The 24,022-nt window shown below is 42.4% G+C and overlaps 1 protein-coding gene across 1 annotated transcript in view; it reads right to left on the bottom strand.

Moving 5' to 3' along the window:
- Positions 1 to 24,022, bottom strand: part of LOC145391755 (alpha-1-inhibitor 3-like) — a 37,208-nt gene that overhangs the window by 12,522 nt on the left and 664 nt on the right. The window contains exons 2-16 of the mRNA XM_080266293.1: positions 14,516 to 14,703; positions 12,181 to 12,419; positions 10,618 to 10,734; positions 10,105 to 10,262; positions 9,832 to 9,928; positions 6,734 to 6,949; positions 6,322 to 6,465; positions 5,374 to 5,580; positions 4,836 to 5,015; positions 4,403 to 4,577; positions 3,610 to 3,771; positions 3,170 to 3,219; positions 2,331 to 2,391; positions 695 to 902; positions 286 to 514 (exon numbers count right to left, since the gene is read on the bottom strand). Of these exons, the coding sequence (XP_080122419.1) occupies positions 286 to 514; positions 695 to 902; positions 2,331 to 2,391; positions 3,170 to 3,219; positions 3,610 to 3,771; positions 4,403 to 4,577; positions 4,836 to 5,015; positions 5,374 to 5,580; positions 6,322 to 6,465; positions 6,734 to 6,949; positions 9,832 to 9,928; positions 10,105 to 10,262; positions 10,618 to 10,734; positions 12,181 to 12,419; positions 14,516 to 14,703 (2,431 nt within the window). The remainder of the gene's footprint in view (positions 1 to 285; positions 515 to 694; positions 903 to 2,330; positions 2,392 to 3,169; positions 3,220 to 3,609; positions 3,772 to 4,402; positions 4,578 to 4,835; positions 5,016 to 5,373; positions 5,581 to 6,321; positions 6,466 to 6,733; positions 6,950 to 9,831; positions 9,929 to 10,104; positions 10,263 to 10,617; positions 10,735 to 12,180; positions 12,420 to 14,515; positions 14,704 to 24,022) is intronic.

The raw sequence follows: 24,022 nt of genomic DNA, 5'->3' as shown, positions 1-24,022 counted from the left end.
CGCACGTCTGCCTCCTTTGATTGCCTCTGTGTGTGTGTGTGTGTGTGTGTTACAACCACCTCAGTATGCAGAAAAAAATATATGCTGTAATTGAATAAAAAATAAAACAAGAAAAAAGAAAACCCAAGTGGTAACAACTACCACCACCATCATCATCATCATCAATATCATGATCATCATCATCACCATCATCATCATTATCATCATCACTTTGACCTTCCCCATTTTACTTAACACATCCTCTTTGGATAATGAGGGTTGCCTGTGTTTTATGCCTATACTTACTGGGAGACGATTGTCAAGGTAGTTGAAGACTGAAATCTTGACAGAGAGGATTTCGCCACGCTTGATGGAGGGAGGGAGGGTTAGGTCGAGGAAGAAGGGGGTGAAGGTGGTGATGTTGACCTTCTGCGTGAGTCCGATGCCCTCCTGTGGGTGGACGCACACTGCCTTGCCCACCCACTGTGTGATGGTGTCAGGTAGGGTCACTGTCTGGCTTAGCTCACCTGATTCCCTTCGGGGTTTAAAGAGAAAAACTTTATACTAATGAGTATAAATTTGGGCAAAAATGAGTAAAAATAGGGGCTTAAGTGAGTAAAAACTGGGGAATAATGAGTAAAAATAGGACATTAATTAAGATAGGACATTAATTAAGAGGAGGAGGAGGAGGAGGAGGAGGAGACTAGCAACTTACGGTATCAGCTGTAGATCCCAGAGCCAAGTCTCCGGGAACTCAGTGCGTGGGTCATCTTGGGGCGCAGGTCCTTGGGAGACGTCCAGTTCAGCAACAGTTGTCTTGGGTATGGCCTTACTGGCAATACGCACATCTAGGAGGCCATCCTCACCATCAGCACTGAAGGACTGGAACTGTGTGTTGTGGTACGAGTAGTGCCTGTGGTACTCTGCATGGGGAAGAAATGAGTGATGGTCCATAAATATCATCCCACCAGATACTCCTCCTAACCACCACCACCACCACCACAAGAACTGAGCAGCTGGAACTGTGTACTGTGGTACGAGTAGTGCCTGTGGTACTCTGCAAAGGGGAGAAATATGCAAGGTGGTTTGTAAACAGCACCCCACTATAGTCCTTTTACCTTAGCTTGGCCTAAATTTTGTTATTTTGTCCTTTTGCAGTTTATGTCATGTTGCTCAGTGAGAGAAAAAGACAGTGCTATGGCTCTACATCCATTCCATAGCACTTTCTATTGACTACCATCACGGTGTTAATCTATTGTTACGACTCGGCATTCGAGATAGAGAGATGGCAATTTTACGACAAGTTAGAGTGAAAGGATAGAAATACTCAGAAGATGCAGCCAGACTGGAGGGTAGATTTAACTGGTAACCATGGAGACTCATTCCTACCTCAAAACTAAAGATCATTGACTTTCATGCACCCACAACTTGGTGTTCAAGTTGTGGGAATGGCTCAGTTCCATCCGATGAAAACAAAATGATAATAGATACTAATATGGCAGTATCTTATGCATTGCAGGGATGGCTCAGTCTGCTGGTGTGGGCATAGATGTGGCAATGGGAGTAGGAAATGAATAAATGATTCATGGCAGACACTGATAATACTGACTGACCTGTCCCCACAACACACACAAAATTGCCTGGCATAGTGGAAGACAGTTATTAGCTTGCACCATATTCTAGTTCTAATCATATGTTATAATTCGGCATTTATGAGGGAAACATGGCAATATTAAGCCAAATTTAAGAAAAAAAAAAAAAAAGAAAAAAAAAAAGAAAGAAGAAAAAAAAGGGAAAAGAAAAACAGTACACTAAATTCTTACTCAAACCAGATTGAATAAAATGATACCCTATGCTTCCTTTTCAGAAACTTCCATATATACACCTTCAACTTTCAAACATACTCATATACAGTACAGTATACTCTTTGCAGCACCCACTCTGGTGCTGGAGAGAGATACCTTCATGTGGTGGCACTGATATGACTAGGTGGCTCTGCTGCCTGCTTATACAAATGTAGCCTTAATTCCCTCCCTATTGCCTGCAAGGAGAATGGTGGGCTGCCGGAGATGGGCAGTTTAAGCCTTCTGTCCACTGGGTTCACATTTCAAATGAACTTGCGGCTACTACTGCTGCTACTACTACTACTACTACTACTACTACTACTACTACTACTGCTGCTGCTGCTACTGTTGCTGCTGCTGCTGCTGCTGCTACTATTACTGTTGCAACTCATACTGGCTACTGGATGTGACCAATCATATCAGTGCCACCACGTGAAGGCACCCCCAACCAGCACCGTAAATTAGAATAAAACCAGTATATAAAACATCAAATAATCCTGACATTACCTTCCTTTTCACATGGCCTGGTTTCCACTTTCAGGTTGGAGAAGATGAACAGTCCAGAATCCTAAAAAAAAAAAAAGAAAAAAAAAGAATATCAGGAACCAAGAGAGAGAGAGAGAGAGAGAGAATCTTTGGCAACCTGTAGTAAGCTTGTTTATGTCTGACATGATGGAGGATTTTAGGTCTGATGACATCATGTGAAAACCCTGTATTTTATCACTACCATCATCATCATCATCATCACCACCATTTTTATCATCATCATTTTTCTCAGCTGAGGATGGGGTTAGGCAGGATTCAGAAACACTCTATCTATCTATCTATTGCCAGACACCACAATCCCGCAAGGGGTGGCTATTTGACTTTGAGTTATTTGTTTTACGGGGAGGGGCACTAACCCTCCAGAAACAAGCAAAGAGAAAGTACAAAAGCGGGAGTCTTATCAACAGAATAAAATATGTGAAATGGGCCACACATTCATCATTCAAGCCCTCAAAATCCTACCACTACAATCCAATATTTTTTAATCCCTTACATCATTTTCTTAACAATTTTAATGAGGAAAAAAAATATTCAAACTGAAAATAAAAGTACCACATCATCCCTTTCTTTTATATATATCTCACAAGAGCAGCCATTTGCATTTTAATACTATTTTATGGAAGCCAAAAATATTCAAAAATAAAAATAAAAACATATCATTTTATGGAAGCCAACAATATTCAAAAATAAAAACACATATCATCACTTTTCTTATACACCTCAGATGCACAGCCATTTGTACTTTTAATACTATCTCATGAAAGTCAAAAATATTCAAAAATAAAAATACAAACACTCACATCAAACATCTTCAGTGCATCCACATAATTGCTGTAGTACATAGATGAATCTGAAGGGAGAAATTAGACAGTGTGAGACTCTTGAAGCAGTAATGAAGGTTATATCTATGGTTCATGAAGGTAATACTACACATCCTCAGAAAAAATAAAAAAATAAAATAAAAAAGGCTCCTAGGCAAGATAAAGAATTAAATGAAAAATAAGTCATAAATGTGGTTCTCTCACTCCCATGATTTCTCATTTTAAAAACCTATCTCTCAGTCTATCTATACCTATGTCTATATAGATAGATGGATAAATAGACAGATAGATATTGTGATATCCTGAAAATTATTCATAGGTGTATGTACTGTACTGTGTAAATACCAGAGAAATTCTTATTTGTTAGAGAGAGAGAGAGATAGATAGAGAGAGAGAGAGAGACAGCACCCATTCCTCACCTTCCTCATCAGCATGGAACTGATCCCTACAGTACTGGTAATCATCCACTTGTGCACCGCTCCACTTGCTGACTTGGAAGTGGGCGAGGGGACTGAAGATGGCGTACAGGGAGAATGGGTCACCTCCGGGATTGAGCAGCTCTACACTCTTGTCCACTACACCTGTACACAAACACAAGGCACAGTAATATTGTCTTCCTTATGTAGTTTCATTATCATCATCATCATCATCTTGATCATTATCACCACTATTATCATCACTGATATTATCATCATCACACTTGTAATGTTATCACCAAGAAGCTTCATCATCATCATCATTATCTCATTTCTTCTATCTCCCCACAGAGCATCATCATCATCATCATCATTATCATCATCATCATCAACACACTATTAATGTTATCATCAAGAAGCTTCATCATTATCCCATTTCTTATATTCTCACCATGGAGCTCCATCATCATCATCATCATTAGCATCATCATCATCATCATCATCATCATCATCATCACACTTTTTATATTACCATCAAGAAGTTTCATCATCACATTTTTTATATCCTCACCACAGACCTCCATCATCATCATCAGCAGCAGCATCATCACACTTTTTACGTTATCATCCAAAAGTTTCATCATCATTACCATTCTTATAGGCTAACCACGGAGTTCCACAATCATCATCATCATCATCATCATCACACACATTATACAGCATTCACACCAGGAAGTTCTACCATCAACATCATCATCATCACCATCACATATTCTCGCCCTCCCCACATTCTCACCTACACTGCAGACAGAGCTTGGTGCTGCCTCAACCTTCAGCTGTGCTTCTTCCCCTGGCTGTAGCTTGTCATGGGACCAAGAAAGATGGGCAGAGTTGGCCAGGCACTTCTCCACTTCCACTTCCCTTGTATCCGACACCACTTCACCATCCTCAAGCACCATCCACACCACAACCTGCACCATAAAGCCACTATACTTTGATGTACATATAGAATGATAGGTAGACAAAGAGACAGACATTCACACTACTGGACTAACCCTGGTGTTAGGTGATGCGGTGTAAGGCAATTTGATGGGGATGTTAATGTCTCTGATGGTACTGTACATGGCTGTGGGGTGGATAGGGGTTTGATACAGAGATAGATAAACAGACAGACAGAAAGACAGACACAATGACAGCTAGATGATAGATAGATACAGTAATAAACTAACCCTTGCATTGGGTGATGCTGTGAGAGGCAGTCTGATAGGAATGTTAATGACTCCTCTGATGGTGCCTTCCAATGGGGCAGGCAGGGGTTCAATCATGTCCTCAGGTCTGATGGGCAGTTCTCCCTCCTGCAGCTCGTATTCCCCAGTGTGTGTGAACTGGATGCTTCGCCGCGACACAATCTGACACAGAAAGACAGCTACAGTGAAAATCAATGACATGATGCAGATAGAGACAGTGAAAATCAACAATCAGACACAGCACGATCAACAGTCTGACACAAACAGAGGTCTCCAGTGAAAATCATCAATCTGCAAAGATAATCAACACTCTGACACATCAAAACAAACAATCTGACACAGCAAGAGAACTAGTAAATCAACACTGACACATCAAGACAAACAATCTGACACAGCAAGATATCTAGTAAAATCAACAATTTGACACATCAAGACATCTCCAACGAAAAACAACAGTACAATAACTGATGCTGCAAGACAATAGTGACAATTTTTAGCGACACTGCACAACCAGACTTACCTGTACAGTGATAGTAGCAGTGGTCTGGCCAGAGGCGGAGAAGAAGACAGGGAGATTGTGATCGAGGCCACCAGTGCCCTGGCTACACTTGAGGCTCTCCTCAGGGACGTAGATGAGGAGGGAGGAGTTGGAAGGGGAGTAGTAGTGCTCGATGTTTCTGGAGAAGGACGCCTCATACATCGCTGCTCGGGTTGTCAACGCCTTCATCTGTTAAGAAGCATATAAAACATCTTTACAATATCAGTAACCTATAAATCAAACAGCCTTACAATACCAGTACTCTATAAAACTAAGATCCTTACAATACCAGCAACCTATGAACCAAAGACCTTTACAATACCAGTAACCTATAAACCAACGACTCTTATTGTACCAGTACCTATAAACAACTCATATTTTTGTCTCGCTTATCACTTTATTTTCTCTCTCTTTTTTTATACACAGCATTGTAAAGATCCTGATAAGGAGCCTACATGTGGTGGCGGTGTGAACCCTGGGTGGAGCAGCTGCAACATCCACCCGGGAGTCAAACCTCCTCACATTTCCCCACACCTCACCAACCTTAAGACCCTGGTTCTGACCTTGGTGAGGCACTGTTTACTGCAAATGGTAGTCAGATCTCTACATGGTATACTTGTACATACTGTACCATACCTGTAGGATGGACCCAGAGAAGCAATTCCTTATCTGTGGTAGACGGGTCTGCTTGACCAGACAGGCCAGGATTAATCAACAACTGTACAGTTGCACTAGTAAGGGATGTAATAAAGGTATATTTAAAATCAATGAACTTTGTGACATCACTTCCTAGTGTGACTGTACTCTGGCAATATCAGTTCTCTATGGCATGCTTAAATGCTCAAATATCGTGGAGTTTAATCCATATCTGTATCTACGTATGAAGAAGCAACTGTCTGAACACATACAATGAGTGGGGGAAGAGCTTACTATGACTTTATTGGTGTCGTAGGAGGAGAGGTAGGTAGAGATGAGCCCACTTTCAGGCGTGGTGATGTTGGAGCAGTGGTCACCAGCACACACCTCTACCTCTACACCACTGGCTGGCTTTTCATCAGGTAGCTCTGCCTTCACCTAAAACCATCATTATCGTCATCAGCATCATTATCATTATCACCGGTTTGTAATCATTATCACTGGAATCTAAGCCATGTACATTGTCATCATCATCATTATCATTGTTATCATCATCATCATCACTGTTGTCTGCATTACCTACACTGTAAACATATTTTTCAACATCATCATCATCATCATCATCACTATCACTGTCATCATTCTCATCATTCTATCAACATACAAATTATCATCATCATCATCATCATCATCATCACCAACAAACCTTGATAGCATAGGGCAGGTTGGGCTTCATGTAATTGTCCTGGTAAATGAGTTTGAAGGTGACGGGTCTGCGGTGTATTTGAACAGAACGCATGGAGGACAGAACCACCCCAGTGCCTTCCTCAGCCACTGTGGCCACCAGGTAAATGGAATTCACATCACAGTCGATCATGTGGATATCAGCCGACTGCACCACGATATCCTTGCATCCTGACAGCTAAGGACAGAATACAGATTATTTATTATTTAGGCTCCTATGACACTCCAAGCTCAAAACATCTGACAAAAAAAAATACTGGAGAAGGAGCTCAGAGCACAATCAGTCAAATACACATGACCACCATATCCTTGCATCCTGACAGCTGAGGACAGAACACGGATTTTTTAAATTATCCAGGCTCCTATGATTCACTCCAAGCTCAAAACATTTGACTAAAATACTGGAGGAGTTCAGAGCACAATCAGTCAAATGCTCATACACATTACCACCATAGCCTTGCATCCTGCAGCTGAGGACAGGATACAGACATTTGTATTATTTAGGCTCATTTCTCACTCCCAGCTGAATAAAACCACATGATATCATAAATAAATAAATAAATACATAAAAATGAGTCCATGTCACTGTCCACCATTCACACATCAGCTGACTCAACCAGCATGTCCTTGCATCCTGACAGCTGATGACTAAACACTCTTTTTAACAATTACTTTGTGTTAACTTGTCCCCCACCATCAGACTGTCTTCCCTCCAACTCACACAATCCTTATCCATATACTTCTCCACCCCGTCCCTCCATCTCATTCTCAGTCTCCCCCTCCCCCTCTCCTACATGGTCTCACTCACATATACGAGTACTCTTTTCATCAGTCTCATCCTTCCATCTCATCCTTGGTCTCCTCCTCCCCCTCCACTCTCCACCTCACTCACACACCCCCTTCTAATCAGTCTCTCTATCTATCTATCTATCTATCTATTGCCAGATGCCTTAATCCCATACAGAGTGGCCACAAACAAATCGCCTCCATGTTGCCCTGTCCCCCGTCATTTCACTGCCCTGCTCACAGCTCAAACCCCCCTCCCTCATATACCTCTCTATTCCATCCCTCCATCTTATCCTCAGCCTCCCCTTCCCTCTCTCCCCCTCCACCCCACTCTCATACACTCTCCTCACTCTTCTTGTCAGTCTCTCATTCTCCATCCTCTACACATGGCCAAACCACCTCAGTGTGTTTCTCCTAACACTTCCTATCACATCCACATCCACACCACAATGCTCCTTCACATCCTCATTTGCCAGTCTGTCTCTCCATGTGACTCCACATGCTCCTCTCAAATAACTCATTTCCACTGCTCTCACTCTTGACTTGTGTCCCTCCAACAAGGTCCAAGCTTCGCTTCCATACGTTAGAGTTGGTATCACAATACTGTCATGCAGTAACTTTTTCACTTCCATGCTCACTCCCCTGTTTCTTATCACTACTTTCAAGGAACCAGCAATCTTTCTTCCTTGTTGTACCCTTTCAAGCATTTCACCCTCCAAACTTTCATCTTTACTCATCACACTACCCAAGTACTTAAGCGTTCTCATATTTTCCACTTCCTCCCCATCCAACCTCACTGTACATTCACTGACTTAATTTCTCTCGAAGACAGTAACTTTACTCTTCCCTACATTCACCTTTACATTCTGTTTCTTACACGCTCTCCCAAACTCATCCACCAAGCCCTGCAGCTCCCCCTCGTCTTCACTTAACAACACAGTATCATCTGAAAACAACAGTACAGGGAGTTTCCAAACACTGCCCTATCTCAGTAGGGCCACTCCAACATCCACTGCCCTACCTAGTATCTCTTTTATAACCCCATCCATATATAGATTGAACAACCAAGGAGACATGACACATCCCTGTTTCAACCCAACCTTCAAATAGAAAAATTCACTCAGTTCACTATCCACACACACTGCAGCCTTAGCACCTTCATACATACTCTTCACGGCCTTCAACAACTTCCCATCTACTCCATAATTATATTCTTAATACTTTCTGCAATTCTTGTCTATCCACCCTGTCAAATGCTTTCTGCATATCCATGAAGGCCGCATCTCTAGAAACTTTTCCACTAAGGATCTAAGAATGAATATCTGATCTACACAACCTCTTCCCTTCCTAAAACCTCCCTGTTGTTCTTCAACTAATACCTCTGGTATTTCCCTAACTCCGTCAATAAGTATCCTACCATATACTTTTCCTATTATACTAAGAAGACAAATGCCCTTATGATTACCACACACTTCTTTTTTCCCTTTTCCTTTGTACAAGAGAATAATTATACCTGACTTCCAATCCTCCGGGACTCTACCTTCCTCCCAGGCCACCTTGCACATCTTCCACATCTATTCTACTACTATCTCTCCCCCATGCTTCAACACTTCACCACACACTCCATCAATTCCTGGGGCTTTCCCCATTTTGACTTTCTTCATTGCTTCTACAGCTTCCATCCTACTGATTTCCCCCTCTCTTCTCACATCCTTCCTTCTTCCAGCCATTCCTTGAATTAAAGACCAAAGTACACCACCTACAGTCAAAATATCTACACACTCAGGCTCCTATAACTCACTCGCCACGGTATAAAGATCTGAAATCAAGTGAAAAAAAGAAAACCAATGCCAAAACACTTATAACCCCTCTAGTTCAAAAAAGTGTATCTTGAGGTGCATAAAACTGTCTGGTGGCAGTAAAAAATTACCTAAAAGATGACATATCGCACTGAAAGGGTTACGAAAATAAGCTTTAGCATGACAGATACATGGACAGATAGACAGATAGACGGACAGACAGAGATGGGCAGTTTTCTCGCACTGACCCAGATTCACAAGTTTACATGGTCGGAGGGGATCAGAAGTTCCCGTGTTTTTTAAAGATATCCTATAGATTAATAGACAAATAGAAAGATAGATAGATGGATAGATAAACAGACAGATAAACAGACTGACAGACAGATAGACAGACAGACCGATAGATAGACTGATAGATATCCGCATAAGGCTGGCATGAGGTACGGTAAACATAAATACTGTTCATTATACACACCTGGTCAGTGATGTTGAATTTGACTTGGCATCCACGTGAGCGTCCATTGTCCACCTGTAGCGTCACATTGCCCTTCACCTGCTCCCCGAAAGTGTATCTGAAGACGAGTAGACAGATATAGACAGACCGATGGACAGATAGACAGAGAAAGATACAAAAACATAAAGAGGCTGACAGAGAGAAATAAAGTACATATATGCATACATAAATACACACACACACACACACAAAGCACAGATGGTGAGAGAGAGAGAGAGAGAGAGAGAAACTCACTTGGCACAAATGCTGACAGAGAACTGGCTGTCTGTGGCGAGGAGGAGCTTGGGAGGTTGAAGGACGACCTCGAACCGTGGCAGAACGTAATCCTTGACCTCGAAGTGCACGCGGCTTGTTTCGTTGTTTTGCGTTTTGGCGGTGATGGTGTACTGACCCTGAAAGATGATGTGTGCGTGAACCCAGTGGACTGCGGGCTGGAGAGAGAGAGAGAGAGAGAGAGAGAGAGAGAGAGAGAGAGAGAGAGAGAGAGAGGCATAAAGTATGCAAAAAGAATCTCTCGCTTCCTCGGGCTCGTCCGCTTGGGTCATATAGGCCTACAAATGCACCAAAAAAGTAAAAATCCTTCCATTGTACTTGAGACAGAGAATCACTAAGAGAAACAACAAAAGAAACAGAATAAATGTGGGAAAGAGAATGCTTTCCAACTTGAGTATACCAGTGAGAAAGAGAGACATATAAAGTGCAACACAGAAAGATACGGGGGGAAAGTGTGCAAAACTCCTCTCTCACCTCCTCTGGCTCGTCTGCTAGCGTCATATCGAGGTGCACCAATCCAGCGGCGTTGTCCACGTCCAGCCACTGGGCGATACGAGTCCGCGATGGTGACGTTACCCACACCTCGCGGTACTGAAATTCGCAAAAACGAAAGGCTTCTGTTACGGTAGTACGGTAATTACTTTATTCACAAAAGATGAGAAAAGTAAGAAAAACAAATTAAAAATTCCATACACCAAATTACACAGGTGTTCTCCATTCATAAAAAATATGTAACAGTTCGACTTGAGTCGCTATGAGTTCGAGTTTGGGTGGAAACTAACACGGGGAAGCGAGTTCAAAAGGGAAGCAGTTGGGAGAATATGTGAATTTTGATGGGCAGCAGTTCTGAAATATGGCAGTGTGACAGCAAAGCCATATGGCCGTCACTAAATGCCTGTGTATCAAGGAGGAAGGCGTGGAGAGGTGGCATAGTAGATGCAACTTCATCTCATCATTTGCAATACAAGTATCTCTAATATAATGCAAAGGAGGCAACATTCCGTCTTACTTGTAGTGAAAATAATTCATTGCTGGATTATTAATTATTCTCACAGCTTTGTTCTGAATTTTATCCAGTTGGTTTAGTTCAACTTCTCCACATCTATTCCACAAGGGTGAGCAATATTCGAACTAAGAGAGCACATATATCTATCTGTCTATAGCCAGACAACATTATCCCGTAAGGGGTGGTCGTTTGTCCTGAGTTAGTTGTTTTACGGAGGGGCACTAACCCTCCGCCAACCCACTTACTGACACGCTGGGAACACGTATGTGTTGGTTATGTGGTTACCACCCAGCGTTGTAAATGGTTTCCTGGCTTACAGGAAACCATTAGGCTTGTCACTCAAATTAATGTCACCTGAAAAGTACATAAGAGTAATAAAAAGTGGCATGAAAAACGGAAGAAATAGGAGGAGAGGAGGGCAGACACAGAAAAAGAATGATAAAGGCACTACATCAAGTGAGTGAATGAGAGCGCACACGACTCGTGCAAATTACAGCTACTTTTTCATGCTATCTACAAGTGATTACTATATATTCAGCATCCTGGTGGTACTGGGATGAGTGGGAGAAAAGGGAGGCATCACTACTGCTGTTGTTGTGACCCCAGACTCAACTGAATATAATCCCAGTACGGGCTGAATATACCCTACTGCAGTCTTCCATACTCCTTTGGGTACAAGGGGAGTGAGCAGTGTTTGTATAGGCAGCTGACACACACGGTTATATTGGTGTCCCCCACGAGAAGGCACCAATCTCTAGCACCAAAGAGAGGTTTAATTTTATTCATACTGTCTAAAGAAAACGAGAAGAAAACATAAGAAAAAGAAGAAAGAGGAGGAGGAGGAGGAGGAGGAGGAGGAGAAGCAGCAGGAGGAGGACGGGGGGAAGAAAAGAAAAGGAAGAAAGAGGAGGAGGAAGAAAAGAAAGGGAAGAAAGGGGAGGAGGAAGAAAAGAAAAAGCAAGAGGAGGAGGAGGAGGAGTAAGAAGGAGGGAGGTGAGGACAACAACAACAAAACAAGATGGCCGTCATACCGGTTCTGTGGACACGGTCAAGTTGGCTCCGGTGATGGTCAGCATGCGCATCTGTACCTTCTGCCCGGGTTGGTACAGGTACTTGTCGGTCTGCATCACGGTGCGGTACAGCCCGGATTTAAGGTTGATTCGCGCCGTGTGGTTGATCTTCGTACCTGCAATTTCGCCGAGGACGGAGAGGTGGCCGTAGTACTGCTTGGTCTCCGGGACAAAGATGTCTTCGCAAAACTCCGTCTTGCCTGGAAGAGATGGATGGATGGATTGATAGATAGATAAAGATAGCTGGATGGATGGATTGACAGACAGAGAGATAAAGATAGAAAGATGGGTGGATGGATGGATGGTGATATAGACTGATAGACAGATGGATGGATGGATGGATGGATGGATGGATTGATGGATGGATAGATGGATGGGTGGATGGATGGATGCATAAATAACCAGAGAGATGGGTGAGTGGATGGATGGATGGAGACAAATGGAAGTAGAGAGACAGATAGAGAGATGGATAGACAGATAAATGGATGGATGAATAAGTGGATGGATAAATAGATAGACAGATAGATACATAGATATATACATGAATGACTTAATGGATGGATACAAGGATAGACAGACACACAAACCGACAGAAAGATAGCTAGATAGATAGACAGACAGATAGATAGATAGATAGAGAGAATAAGGCTGTTGAAATGCTTTGTCTCTGGTACCAAAACATCCGCTCTGCCTGCAAGACAGAGAGAGAGAGAGAGAGAGAGAGAGAGAGAGAGAGAGAGAGAGAGAGAGGCATTGATAGACAGGAAGACAGACAGATAGACAGGCAAACAGACAGACAGAAAGACAGATAGATAGGCAGACAGACTGACAGACAGATAAAGGTTATTACACACATCACACAGCCTAAATGATTCCTATATACTGTAATCCGAGAACCATACAGATTATAACAAACATAAGAAGAGAGAGAGAGAGAGAGAGAGAGAGAGAGAGAGAGAGGTCCCCCACTAATCAAACATAGTGGCTTGGTGGCTGTTTTATATATCAAGAAGCAGGAGGAGGAGGAGAAGGAGGAGAACGAGGACGAGGAGGAGGAGGAGGAGGAGGAGGAGCACGAGGACGAGGAGATGAAGAAGGTCATATTCTGCTTCAATAACACAGGACACTGAGGCACTGAGGTGTCATTTGCAAAATAAATCGCTAAGGAAGAGGTGCAACGAAACCTCCCACATGTTCTACTCCAACCTGAGAGAGAGAGAGAGAGAGAGAGAGAGAGAGAGAGAGAGAGAGAGAGAGAGAGAACTACCGGTAGCCCAACTGACCACAAATTCGCAGTAGAAGCCGCAGGACAACGGTTTTGCCCACCACGAAATCGCTAGCACTTCTTCGTGACTTATTTTCTTTGTACTCTAACGACCTAATCATCATCCCTTCTTGGTCCTCGTCGGGCAAGGAAGCTCCACAACACCTCTTCGTAAGCGATTTATTTTGTTTGTTACACCTTACTACCCACTACCGTGTTAAATAAATCCTTCCAGTGTCGCCATACTCTGCATAAATAACAGGCAAAACGATATTAACCACCAATATCCGAAAATAAATCGCCTCGGAAGAGCTGTTAGGTGCTTCCTTTACGACGAGAATGACAACGGAGTGGGACTGCAAAGGCTCAACTCAAAAATATAATCTGCCAAAGGATGAAGTTTTGACAAAGAATGATTTTTTTAAAGGAATATACCATCTGCAATATAAAGATACTTCTGAAATTGAAGACACAGTGAATTTTCGTAACAACAATCTTTTCAGCGTCTATGGCACCTCACAAAGAAACGAAAGTCCTAAGTTTTATAAAGTCGAAGAGAAAACAAAAAGACAAGGAAAAGGGAATGAAGAGGAAGAAGAAGAAGAAGAGGAGGAGGAGGAGGAGGAGGAGGAGGAGGAAGAACACGATGAAAATAAGAAGACGAAGAAGAAGAATTCCTCCCTCTGGAGCAGGAAGGACCCAATGGCATGCGTTTGTGTATCAATAAATAAATAAATAATGTGAGAGCATAAACAGAGGCTATCCACTAATCTATAACTACCTATTGATCTACATCCTTCAACCCACCAGAAGGTATGGGGTGATGTGAGGGAGGATGACGACGAGCTAAAAGAATGAAAGAAAAAGAAAGGAAGAGGTGGGAGTATAAACACACTATTTATCTCTATCCTTCAACCCAGCAGCAGGATGTGGGGTAGGATGACGACGAGCTTAAAGAAAGAGAGAGAGAGAGAAAGAAAGAAAGAAATGAGAGTATAAACACAAACTATTTATCTCTGTCCTTCAACCCACCAGCAGGTATGGGAACGGTGGTGTGGGGTAGGATCACAACAAGCTGCTCCTCCTGCTTGTAGAAGTGCCTCGTGTAGTTGACGGAGAGGGTGATGGAGCCAGCAGGGGCGCCGGGGTCACTCACAAACACACACACCTGCGTCGCTTCCCCGTGCACCCACTCCCTCGGCGCCGTGATTATGTAGTTCCTGTAGAATGGGTGAAATATTGAGTCCCGTCCACATCATATTCTTGCTGACGCGGGGTGGGTGTGGGAAGGTGTAGGTGGGAGTGGGCGAGAAATTCAAGTTACAGTGATGTTAAACCCCGCCCGTACCCCCCCGCGCCAGCAGATATATAGTCTGGACGCGACCTTAAAAATATTATATAGGTTAATGTATTTTCAAAGTCCACAGGAAAGAACAACATATGGTAATTACGTCTCTCTCTCTCTCTCTCTCTCTCTCGTGTGTGTGTGTGTGTGTGTGTGTGTGTGTGTGTGTGTGTGTGTGTGTGTGTGTGTGTGTGTGTGTGTGTGTGTGTGTGTGTGTGTGTGTCTCTCTCTCTCTCTCTCTCTCTCTCTCTCTCTCTCTCTCTCTCTCTTCCCGTGTGTGTGTGTGTGTGTGTGTGTGTGTGTGTGTGTGTGTGTGTGTGTGTGTGTGTGTGTGTGTGTAATTCACCGGGTCGGTCAGGATCACTTGATGGTCGTGATCGTCAGCTTTTACCCTCCCGGAAGGAAGCTGAGAGCTCATATAGTCCGATCTAAGGGCAAGGCTGTGACCTTCACACACGCACACACCCGTCCCCTTGCTCGAGGGGGACAGTAACCACCCACTTCGTCAGTGAAACTTTTCGCAACCTGAGCGAGGAGTGAACTCCCGTCCACCAGTTGGCAAGCGGGAACGTTACCATTGCACCAGCGAGCGTGTGTGTGTGTGTGTGTGTGTGTGTGTGTGTGTGTGTGTGTGTGTGTGTGTGTGTGTGTGTGTGTGTGTGTGTGTGTGTGTGTGTGTGTGTGTGTGTAGTGGAGGAGAGTCACGACCTTCTCCACAACAATAAAGACCAGATATAAACCTTCCTTTGAACTCAAAAATTTAAAACTGAATTTTAAAAATCCACACGTCCTCGCAATGGAGGGGTGAAAAAAAAAAATAATATAGTCATTTTTCATTCAGCCCGATATATATAAAAAAAACTACAGGAATTTTTGGAATTAATCGTTCACGTTTATATCTTTCTTTCTTTCTTTCGTTTTTTTTTTTTTTTTTTCCTTTACCGAATTATATCGTTCAGTTTAGTAAGGATTTTTTGGGGGGAAAATGTTATGTTTTAGCTCGTTCATTCTGTCTCTATCTATCGTCTATCTATCTATTTTTTTTTATGTGTCCGACTCTGGGCATAGGCTTCACATCCTGCTATCAAGGCCCAGCAGTCCTCCTACATACCATACACCTCTACATGTCACCACTTCGGCGCTAACACCCACCGTCCATATTGAATACATGCTAGGGCTGTCTCATACAGGACTGGTGTATTGGTATTAGCGGGGGTATTTTTACGACATGTCGGCGGGTCTTCTGGTAGATCAGGAAAGTCTGATTTAATGAAATTCAAATCCTTAATCTGTTATTTGTCTATCGCCTATGTTTGTCTATCCATCGCCTATCTATTTATCGTTTATCTATCTCCTGTGACTATCTATCGCCTATCTACTTATCTACCTGTCATCTATCTATCTATATCACCTATCTATCTATCCATCCATCGCCTATATATATATATATATCAATTTGTATATCGTCCATCTGTCTATCTATCACCTATCTATCTGTCTACATGTCTATCTATCGATCGCCTATCAGTCTATCTATCTATAGCTATGTATTATATAATCCTTGTTTGGCTATCAGCAGCGTAGGGTCCTGGGGCTAGGCTACTCAGTGCCGACATCTTAGGGAGGCAGTAACCCAAACACCTTTTCTTTAGCGATTTATTTTGCTTACTGCAGGCTGCTACTCTCATGTATATGTTTACATTTTCATATCAAAGATGGATTACATGAAAAAAAAGGATTAAGAAGGCAGTTGCAGAATCAGCAGAGAGGCGGCCTGCAATCCTAGTGGACCCAAGTTCGAATCCAGGCCGGGGCAGGAAACTCTTTAAGGATTTGAATTTCTTAAAAAGCAGACTTTTCTGATCTACCAGATGACCCGCCGACATGTCATAAAAGTACCCCCGCTAATACCAGTACACCAGTCCTGTATGAGACAGCCCTAGCATGTATTCAATATGGATGGTGGGTGTTAGCGCCGAAGTGGTGACATGTGGAGATGTAGGAGGACTACTGGGCCCCAAGGAGGACTACTGGGACTTGGGAATAGGCCCCGAAGCCTTTGCCCCGAGTCGGACACGTTAAATAAGAAAAATAAACCGCTAAGGAAGAGGTCATAAGAAGCAATAAACCCCAGCCACCTCTCAGATGTAAACCCCTTAAATATGCCATCCAGGTGGAGCCCCGTAACCAACTAGACCACCAGGCGCCAGTTGGGTATGGTTTAAGGGGAAAAAATGTTGGTTTGCCCCTCAGTGTGGAGTCAGCGTGAGTGGATGAAAGTGGTCATCAGTTAGGGATTTTTTTTTTTTTTCATATCCTTGACATACTCTAGGAAAATGAGAGAGAGAGAGAGAGAGAGAGAGAGAGAGAGAGAGAGAGAGGGGCCGTCACCACAGTAACACTCGTCACATCCTGTCTGGGTGCAGGTGACACACAGCAAGTCTCTCTCTCTCTCTCTCTCTCTCTCTCTCTCTCTCTCTCTCTCATATTTCCCTTATATTATTCTGTTCTCTCCTGTTCTAAATACAACATCTATAATGCTCTATAAACCATGACCCACCTATTTATCTATCTATCTATCTAATCTCTCTTATCAGCCACTTAACCCTTCTGGTACTCAATCCCTCTTAAGTGGTAGATAAAAACAGATAAAACCACTTAGCTACAATCACGTCAAACCCCTTCCTAACACCTGTTCCTAAGCGATTTAGTTTTGGGTGCGATTGGTAAATATCCCTTTGTAAGTTATGCAAAGTATGGCGATGTTCGAGGGATTTATAAAACCGAACAGGATAGTAAGGTGTAATAAGCAAAATAAATCGCCTAGGAAAAGGTGTTAGGGTGCTTCCTTAACCGACTTTCGAATCGGAGCGGTTAGATACAGCCTTCATTAACCTCTTCAGTACAGCAAGCAGGTGTACTAAAGGTAATTCTGTTCAAGTAGTAGTAGTAGTAGTAATAGTAGTAGTAGTAGTAGTAATAGTAGTAGTAGTAGTAGTAGTTGTAGTAGTAGTAATAGTAGTAGTAGTAGTTGTTGTAGTAGTAGTAGTAGTAGTAGTGGTAATAGTAGTAGTAGTAGTAGTAGTTGTAGTAGTAGTAATCCATCCATCCATCATCCAATCCTATGCAGCCCCATGAGGAGTGTAGGAGCCCGGGGCTAGGCAAGTTGGTCCTGACATGATGATAGAGACCAGCCTCACTCATCCCTGAGTGGTATTATGTGAGCAATAAACCCCAACCATCCCTTGGATATAAACCTTCATCAGCTCAATCCGACTGGAGGGTCTTAATTACCCACTAAACCACCAGGCGCCATAATTTGGTTATATGGTTACCACCCAGCGTGGTTAATGGTTTCTTGGTGTAAAGGAAACCATTTGGCTTGTCACTCAGTGTAGAGTCACCCATAGATAGAAGGAAGAGGAAAAAGTGAAGGAAAGAAAGACAAAAGAGGGAGTGTGAAGTCACCCATTAGGCAGAAGGAAGAGGAAAGAATAAAGGAAAGACAGAAGAGGAAGGAAGAGAGGAAAGGGTAGACACCCAATGCAACACTACATCGAATGAGTGGATGGCGAGCGCCACAACCTACCACAAGTAATAATAGTAATAATGATAATAATAATCATCATCTTCATCATCATCATCATCATCATAACAGTAATAGTAGTAGTAGTAATAGTAGCAGCAGCAGTAGTAGTAGTAGTAGTAGTAGTAGTAGTAATCACAACCCCCAGGCTCATCTAAACGTGAACCCAGTGGACTACAGGCTTAAATTGCCTTCCTCCTGCAGTCATCCATCCTCCTTTTGAAAGACTGGAAATTTTTGGGGAAGTTTTGCATAACCACCAAACATCATGACCGTAAATACATGACTACCACGGACCCAACGAGGTACTGAGTGAAATAAATCGCTTAGGGAAAGGTTTTAGGGCTTCCTTCACCTACCTATACTCCTTTTAATCTAACCTGGCCTAGAAATGCCATCTCTCCATCTTGAATGCTTAGTCACAGCAAGAGATTAACACTAGAATATGGCGCTAGTTACGAAGAAGTGCTGTGGAAAGAATGAACAGCCGTAGTATGATCTTTTTCTGCCACCGAGCTACGTGGAATCTGCAAAAGGACGAAATTCTGGGCCAGGTTAATATGAAAGAGGCACAGCAACCAAATGATCACTCATAGGCAGGACACACTCTGCCACAAGTAGTAACATCTTAATGTGACTGTGGATGGATTCAAAGGTCTAAGCTGAGACTCATTATTTTTTTCTTTTATAATGCAAGGAAGAAGGAACCAAAGGTTAGAAGTCCAAAAGATTATTCTCTCCTAGAAAAAGATAAAAACAAAATAACAGAGAGCCAAATTCAAGTTCTGTTCATTTCGAAATGCCTGGACTCAATGCGTATGGAGATCATAAGCAATAGGAAATACGGACAGTGGAAGACAGTTCCAGGGCTAACCCGTTGCATACATGAAGGACTGGGAGCAACGGTTAACTCTTGCATTAGAGAGCAGGACAGAAAAGGAATGAGAGTTGTTACTGGATACGCGCCTCTCGTAGAGGTGGAGGGATGCAAGCAGACAGTTCTGAGAAGCAGTGACCATTGAAGCAGCGACATAAAAGGGGTGAAGATGCAACAGTGCGGTGAAGCGACAGGGGTTGAAGGAGCCAGTAAGAGGAGGAGAGTTAAGGAGAAGAAAAGCCTTTAACTCCACCTCGCTGAGGAGAGCTGTATGTGTGGAGCCTCCCCACGCATTAGAGCTGTACTCCACACGGGGGCGAACAGATCATATATACTGTAAAGTCAACAACTGTGCAGGGGTAAAGAAGGCATGGAGTCGGCTTAGCACACCTAACCTTCTGGGGACAATTTTTACAAGAGAGGTATTATGATCTTTCCAAGATAAATCCCAAGAGTAATTAGTACACATCTCATATTCATTTTTCACAACAGCTTCCAGCAGCTGTTGGGAAGCATTAGCTGTTTCTTGGCACTTGGTTTACCTTCTAGTCCATAAAACAGCAGCTGTACCATGACCAACCCCAGTGAGACAGGGATACATCAAGAACCATGGGGTTAATCGAATGCATATATATATATATATATATATATATATATATATATATATATATATATATATATATATATATATATATATATATATGTACGTAAGCATGTATGGACAGTTGGATGGATGGATGGATGGATATGTATGTATGTATGTATGTATGGATGGATGGAAGGATAGATGCATATATGGATGGATGGGTTTGTATGTATGTATATGTGTATGCATGTACAGTATGTATGTATGTATGTATATCTGTATGTACGCCAATTAATGTATGTATGTGTATCAATGTGTATGTACGTACCCGTGTATGTATCCATGTGTAGGTATGTACAGTACCGGTATGTATGTATGTATAACCAGGCAGAGGAGCAAGCTGGTTATATAAGTGCCACCACACGAGGGCGCCTCCCATCAGCGGCAGTAGTAAGCCTAGCAACACTTAGAACTCTTCCGTAATCTCACTCCAAACCTCCATCACCGAAGTTAAAAAAAAATCGTTCAGTTCAAGTGCACGAAACTAGTGATAAGGTGAGGGGTTTTTCCGTCGTTCTTTCTCCGTCTTCTTTTCTCTCGTTCCTTCGTTTTCTCTCTCATTTTCTTTTGTTTTTTCCTCGAAGTCATTTTCTCCCGTTTTCATCTCTGTCTTTTAGTTTTTCAGTTATCTTTCTTTTTTATTTTCCTCTATCTTTTTTCTTTAATTTCCTCCTTCCTTTCTTTTTCCTATTTTTATCTGTTACTTGTTTCTATAATTTTCTTGCTTCTATAATTTGTTTCTATATTTTCTTTTATATCTCCCTTTTTCCCATTTCTTCCCTTTCTTTTTTCCGTTTTCTTTTTTTTCTCTAATTTTGACTTCTCTTGTTTTCCTTTTTCTCTCTTTCGTTTCTCTTTCATTTTTATCTCTACATATTTTCCATTTTTTTTAATCTATCGATATCTTTTCCTTTTTGGCATATATTTTTGGCTACGTCTGTATTTATTATTGGACTGAAGTGCTTTAATCTTTTTGCATATCACGTCACTCCTCTCTCTCTCTCTCTCTCTCTCTCCCCCTGGTGATAGATACAGTAGGGAGGGAGGGAGGGGGAGGAAAGATATGGAGGGCAAAAAAACATTCGTGATAAGAGAGAGAGAGAGAGAGAGAGAGAGAGAGAGAGAGAGCAGGTCAAGGGTGGGGAAGGGGGTAGAGAAAGGGGGAGGATTTGGGAGAAGGAAGAGAAAGAAAAGGAAGGATAAGAGAAGAGGAAGGGGGAGAGAAACAGAGAGAGAGAGAGAGAGAGAGAGAGAGGGGGGGGGTATTCCTGTACCCTAAGTTCTAGCTCTCCCTTGATATTGATTAAAGGACTATGCCTGCATTATTGATAGCGGGTACACACACACACACACACACCCACACACACACACACACACACACACACAAGTACATGCACACATCTCTGAGAACAAAAACACGCAAGCAACCCCACACACACACACACACACACACACACACACACACACACACACACACACACACACACAACGCAGCAGTCTCCATCGATGTTCCTGTACGAATCATTCAAGTCATACATACATACGTACATACATATTCAAGTCATACACACATACGTACATACATACAAGGGTGGAAATGCCGTGATAAGATAATTTACGTAAGGTGATGAAATTTGTTTTATCTGACGGAAGTGGGTCAGCCTCACAAGTTAAATACCGAAGCTGTGAATGTTGCTGAGCCTTAGGTATGCTGTTACAGTCACACCTATCCTTCAGTGTGACTACAAATGGCGATCAGGTAAACCGAAAAGGAGTTATCTTTGTAGGTGAAATAATACCAGGTGTAGTCAATATGCCTGCTTAATAGGATGTCATTCAATTTAAAGAGTTCTGAGAAAAGTATACTGGTACAAATGCAGCAATGACGCAGCAGGGAAAATAAATCGCTGAGGAAGAGATGTTACAAACTAGGCTACATCAATCCATAATATAAGGGAGAGCGCAGCAAGCAGAATAAATCGCTTGGAAAGATGCGTTACGAAATGCCCCAGATGAAGGCACAATAGAGACGTTAGTGGGGGAGACAGTGGCGAGGAAATGAGCATTACTGGACCCGCTGTTTAACAAGATGGTTCCTGTCCCTCCCTCCACCCACACGCCTCTCAGAAAATGGCGCCAAGTTTAAATGTTGGGTTTTATGTTTCCCTGAAGATTCCCTAACACCTCTCCCTTGCCGGTTTATTCTATTACACCTTAGTTTCTTTGTGTACGTTACATTGTTTAACTAGATATAAACTTGACATCTTTCCACCCAAGTTTAAAGGATGACTCTGTTTTAAAGCATCTTTCCTATCACAACCTTCTTTCTGATCGTCAGCATGGGTTCCGTCAGGGACGCTCCACTGGCGATCTTCTCACCTACCTTTCAGACTCATGGTCATCCTCCTTTCGGGACTTTGGCGAAAGCTTTGCCATCGCACTTGACATCTCAAAGGCTTTCGATCGAGTCTGGCATAAATCTTTAATTTCCAAACTGCCCTCTTACGGTTTCTATCCTTCTATCTGTGCCTTCATCTATAACTTCCTTTCTGGTCGTTCTATAGTCGTTGTCGTAGACGGCCATCGTTCTTTTCCTAGATCTATCAACAGTGGTGTTCCTCAGGGCTCTGTCCTATCACCAACTCTCTTCCTTTTATTCATCAATGACCTTCTAAGCTGTACATCTAACCCTATCCACTCGTACGCTGATGATTCCACCCTTCACCTTTCCATTCGGTTCCCGCAACGTCTATCTCACCAGTTACTTCAGCAAACAAGGGATGAGGCTATGGCACACCTAATGTCTGACTTGGCTCGTATCTCTGTCTGGGGTAAAAATAATCTTTTTGTTTTTAATGCATCAAAAACTCAGTTTTTACACCTATCAACACGACATAATCTTCCACAGGAGTACCCACTAATGTTTAATAATATCCAGCTCAACCCTGCATCATCCTTGAACATGCTTGGGGTTTCATTCACTCGGGACTTATCTTGGAAAGATCATATTGCATTTCTTGTAAAATTTGCTTCCAAGAGATTAGGTGTGCTAAGCCGACTCTGTACCTTCTTTACCCCCGCACAGTTGTTAACTTTATACACGGGTTTTATTCGCCCCTGTTTAGAGTACAACTCTCATGTGTGGGGAGGCTCCCCACATTTCGTCTCATCAACTCTCTCCTCTTACTGGCTCCCTTCAACCTCTGTCTCTTCGCCGCAATGTTGCATCATTATCTCTTTTCTATCGCTATTTCAATGATCGCTGCTCCTCTGAACTGTCTGCTTGCATCCCTCCACCTCTACGACGGGCGCGTAGCACCCGTCTAGCAACTCTCATCCCTTTTCTGTCCAACAATCTAATGCAAGAGTTAACCGTTATTCCCAGTTCTTCATTTACGCAACAGGTCAACTCTGGAACTGTCTCCCTCTGTCTGTATTTCCTACTTCCTATGATCTCCAGTCTTTCAAACGCAGTGTGTCCAGGCATCTCGAAATGAACGGATCTTGAATTTGGCTCTCTCTTGTATTGTTTTTGTTATTTTTCTTGGAAGGAACGGTTTGCTGGCCCCTGGAGTTCCTTCCTTCTTGCATATATATATATATATATATATATATATATATATATATATATATATATATATATATATATATATATATATATATTACTAAAACTCCTACTAATACTACTACCACTACTACTATTACTGTTGCTGCAGCTGCTATTTTATTCCTTCTAAAACTACAGCAAACAAAAAGAAAAGACCTGGGACGAGGTCACACAGTGTGGCCTCAAAGATAAGGAACTGAATAGAAAGGACGCCAGAGATCGAGCAGCGTGAACAGCCGCTATTTGGTGACCATGGCCGACGCATTTAAGAGTGTTGGAGCCTTTATTAAAGATACGAATAAAAAAAATAAATGTCAGTCACGTAAGAGCATCAAAAACAAAATATTTAAATACAAGTCCCGTAATAACTAAATATACAGTATGCTGAGAATCTATCCTACGTCCTGGAAATTATTAGATTTGTGACTAAATTCGAGGTTATTCTAGGTGACGTGCATGTAACATCTTTTCCTTGGTG

This window comes from Coenobita brevimanus, chromosome 19 (genome assembly GCF_032717465.1).
Source record: "Coenobita brevimanus isolate Jiangsu-jjx chromosome 19, ASM3271746v2, whole genome shotgun sequence".
In the NCBI taxonomy this organism is placed as follows: domain Eukaryota; kingdom Metazoa; phylum Arthropoda; class Malacostraca; order Decapoda; family Coenobitidae; genus Coenobita; species Coenobita brevimanus.
Note: the sequence above shows the minus strand (reverse complement) of the source record. Positions and strands in the feature narration are given on the sequence as shown.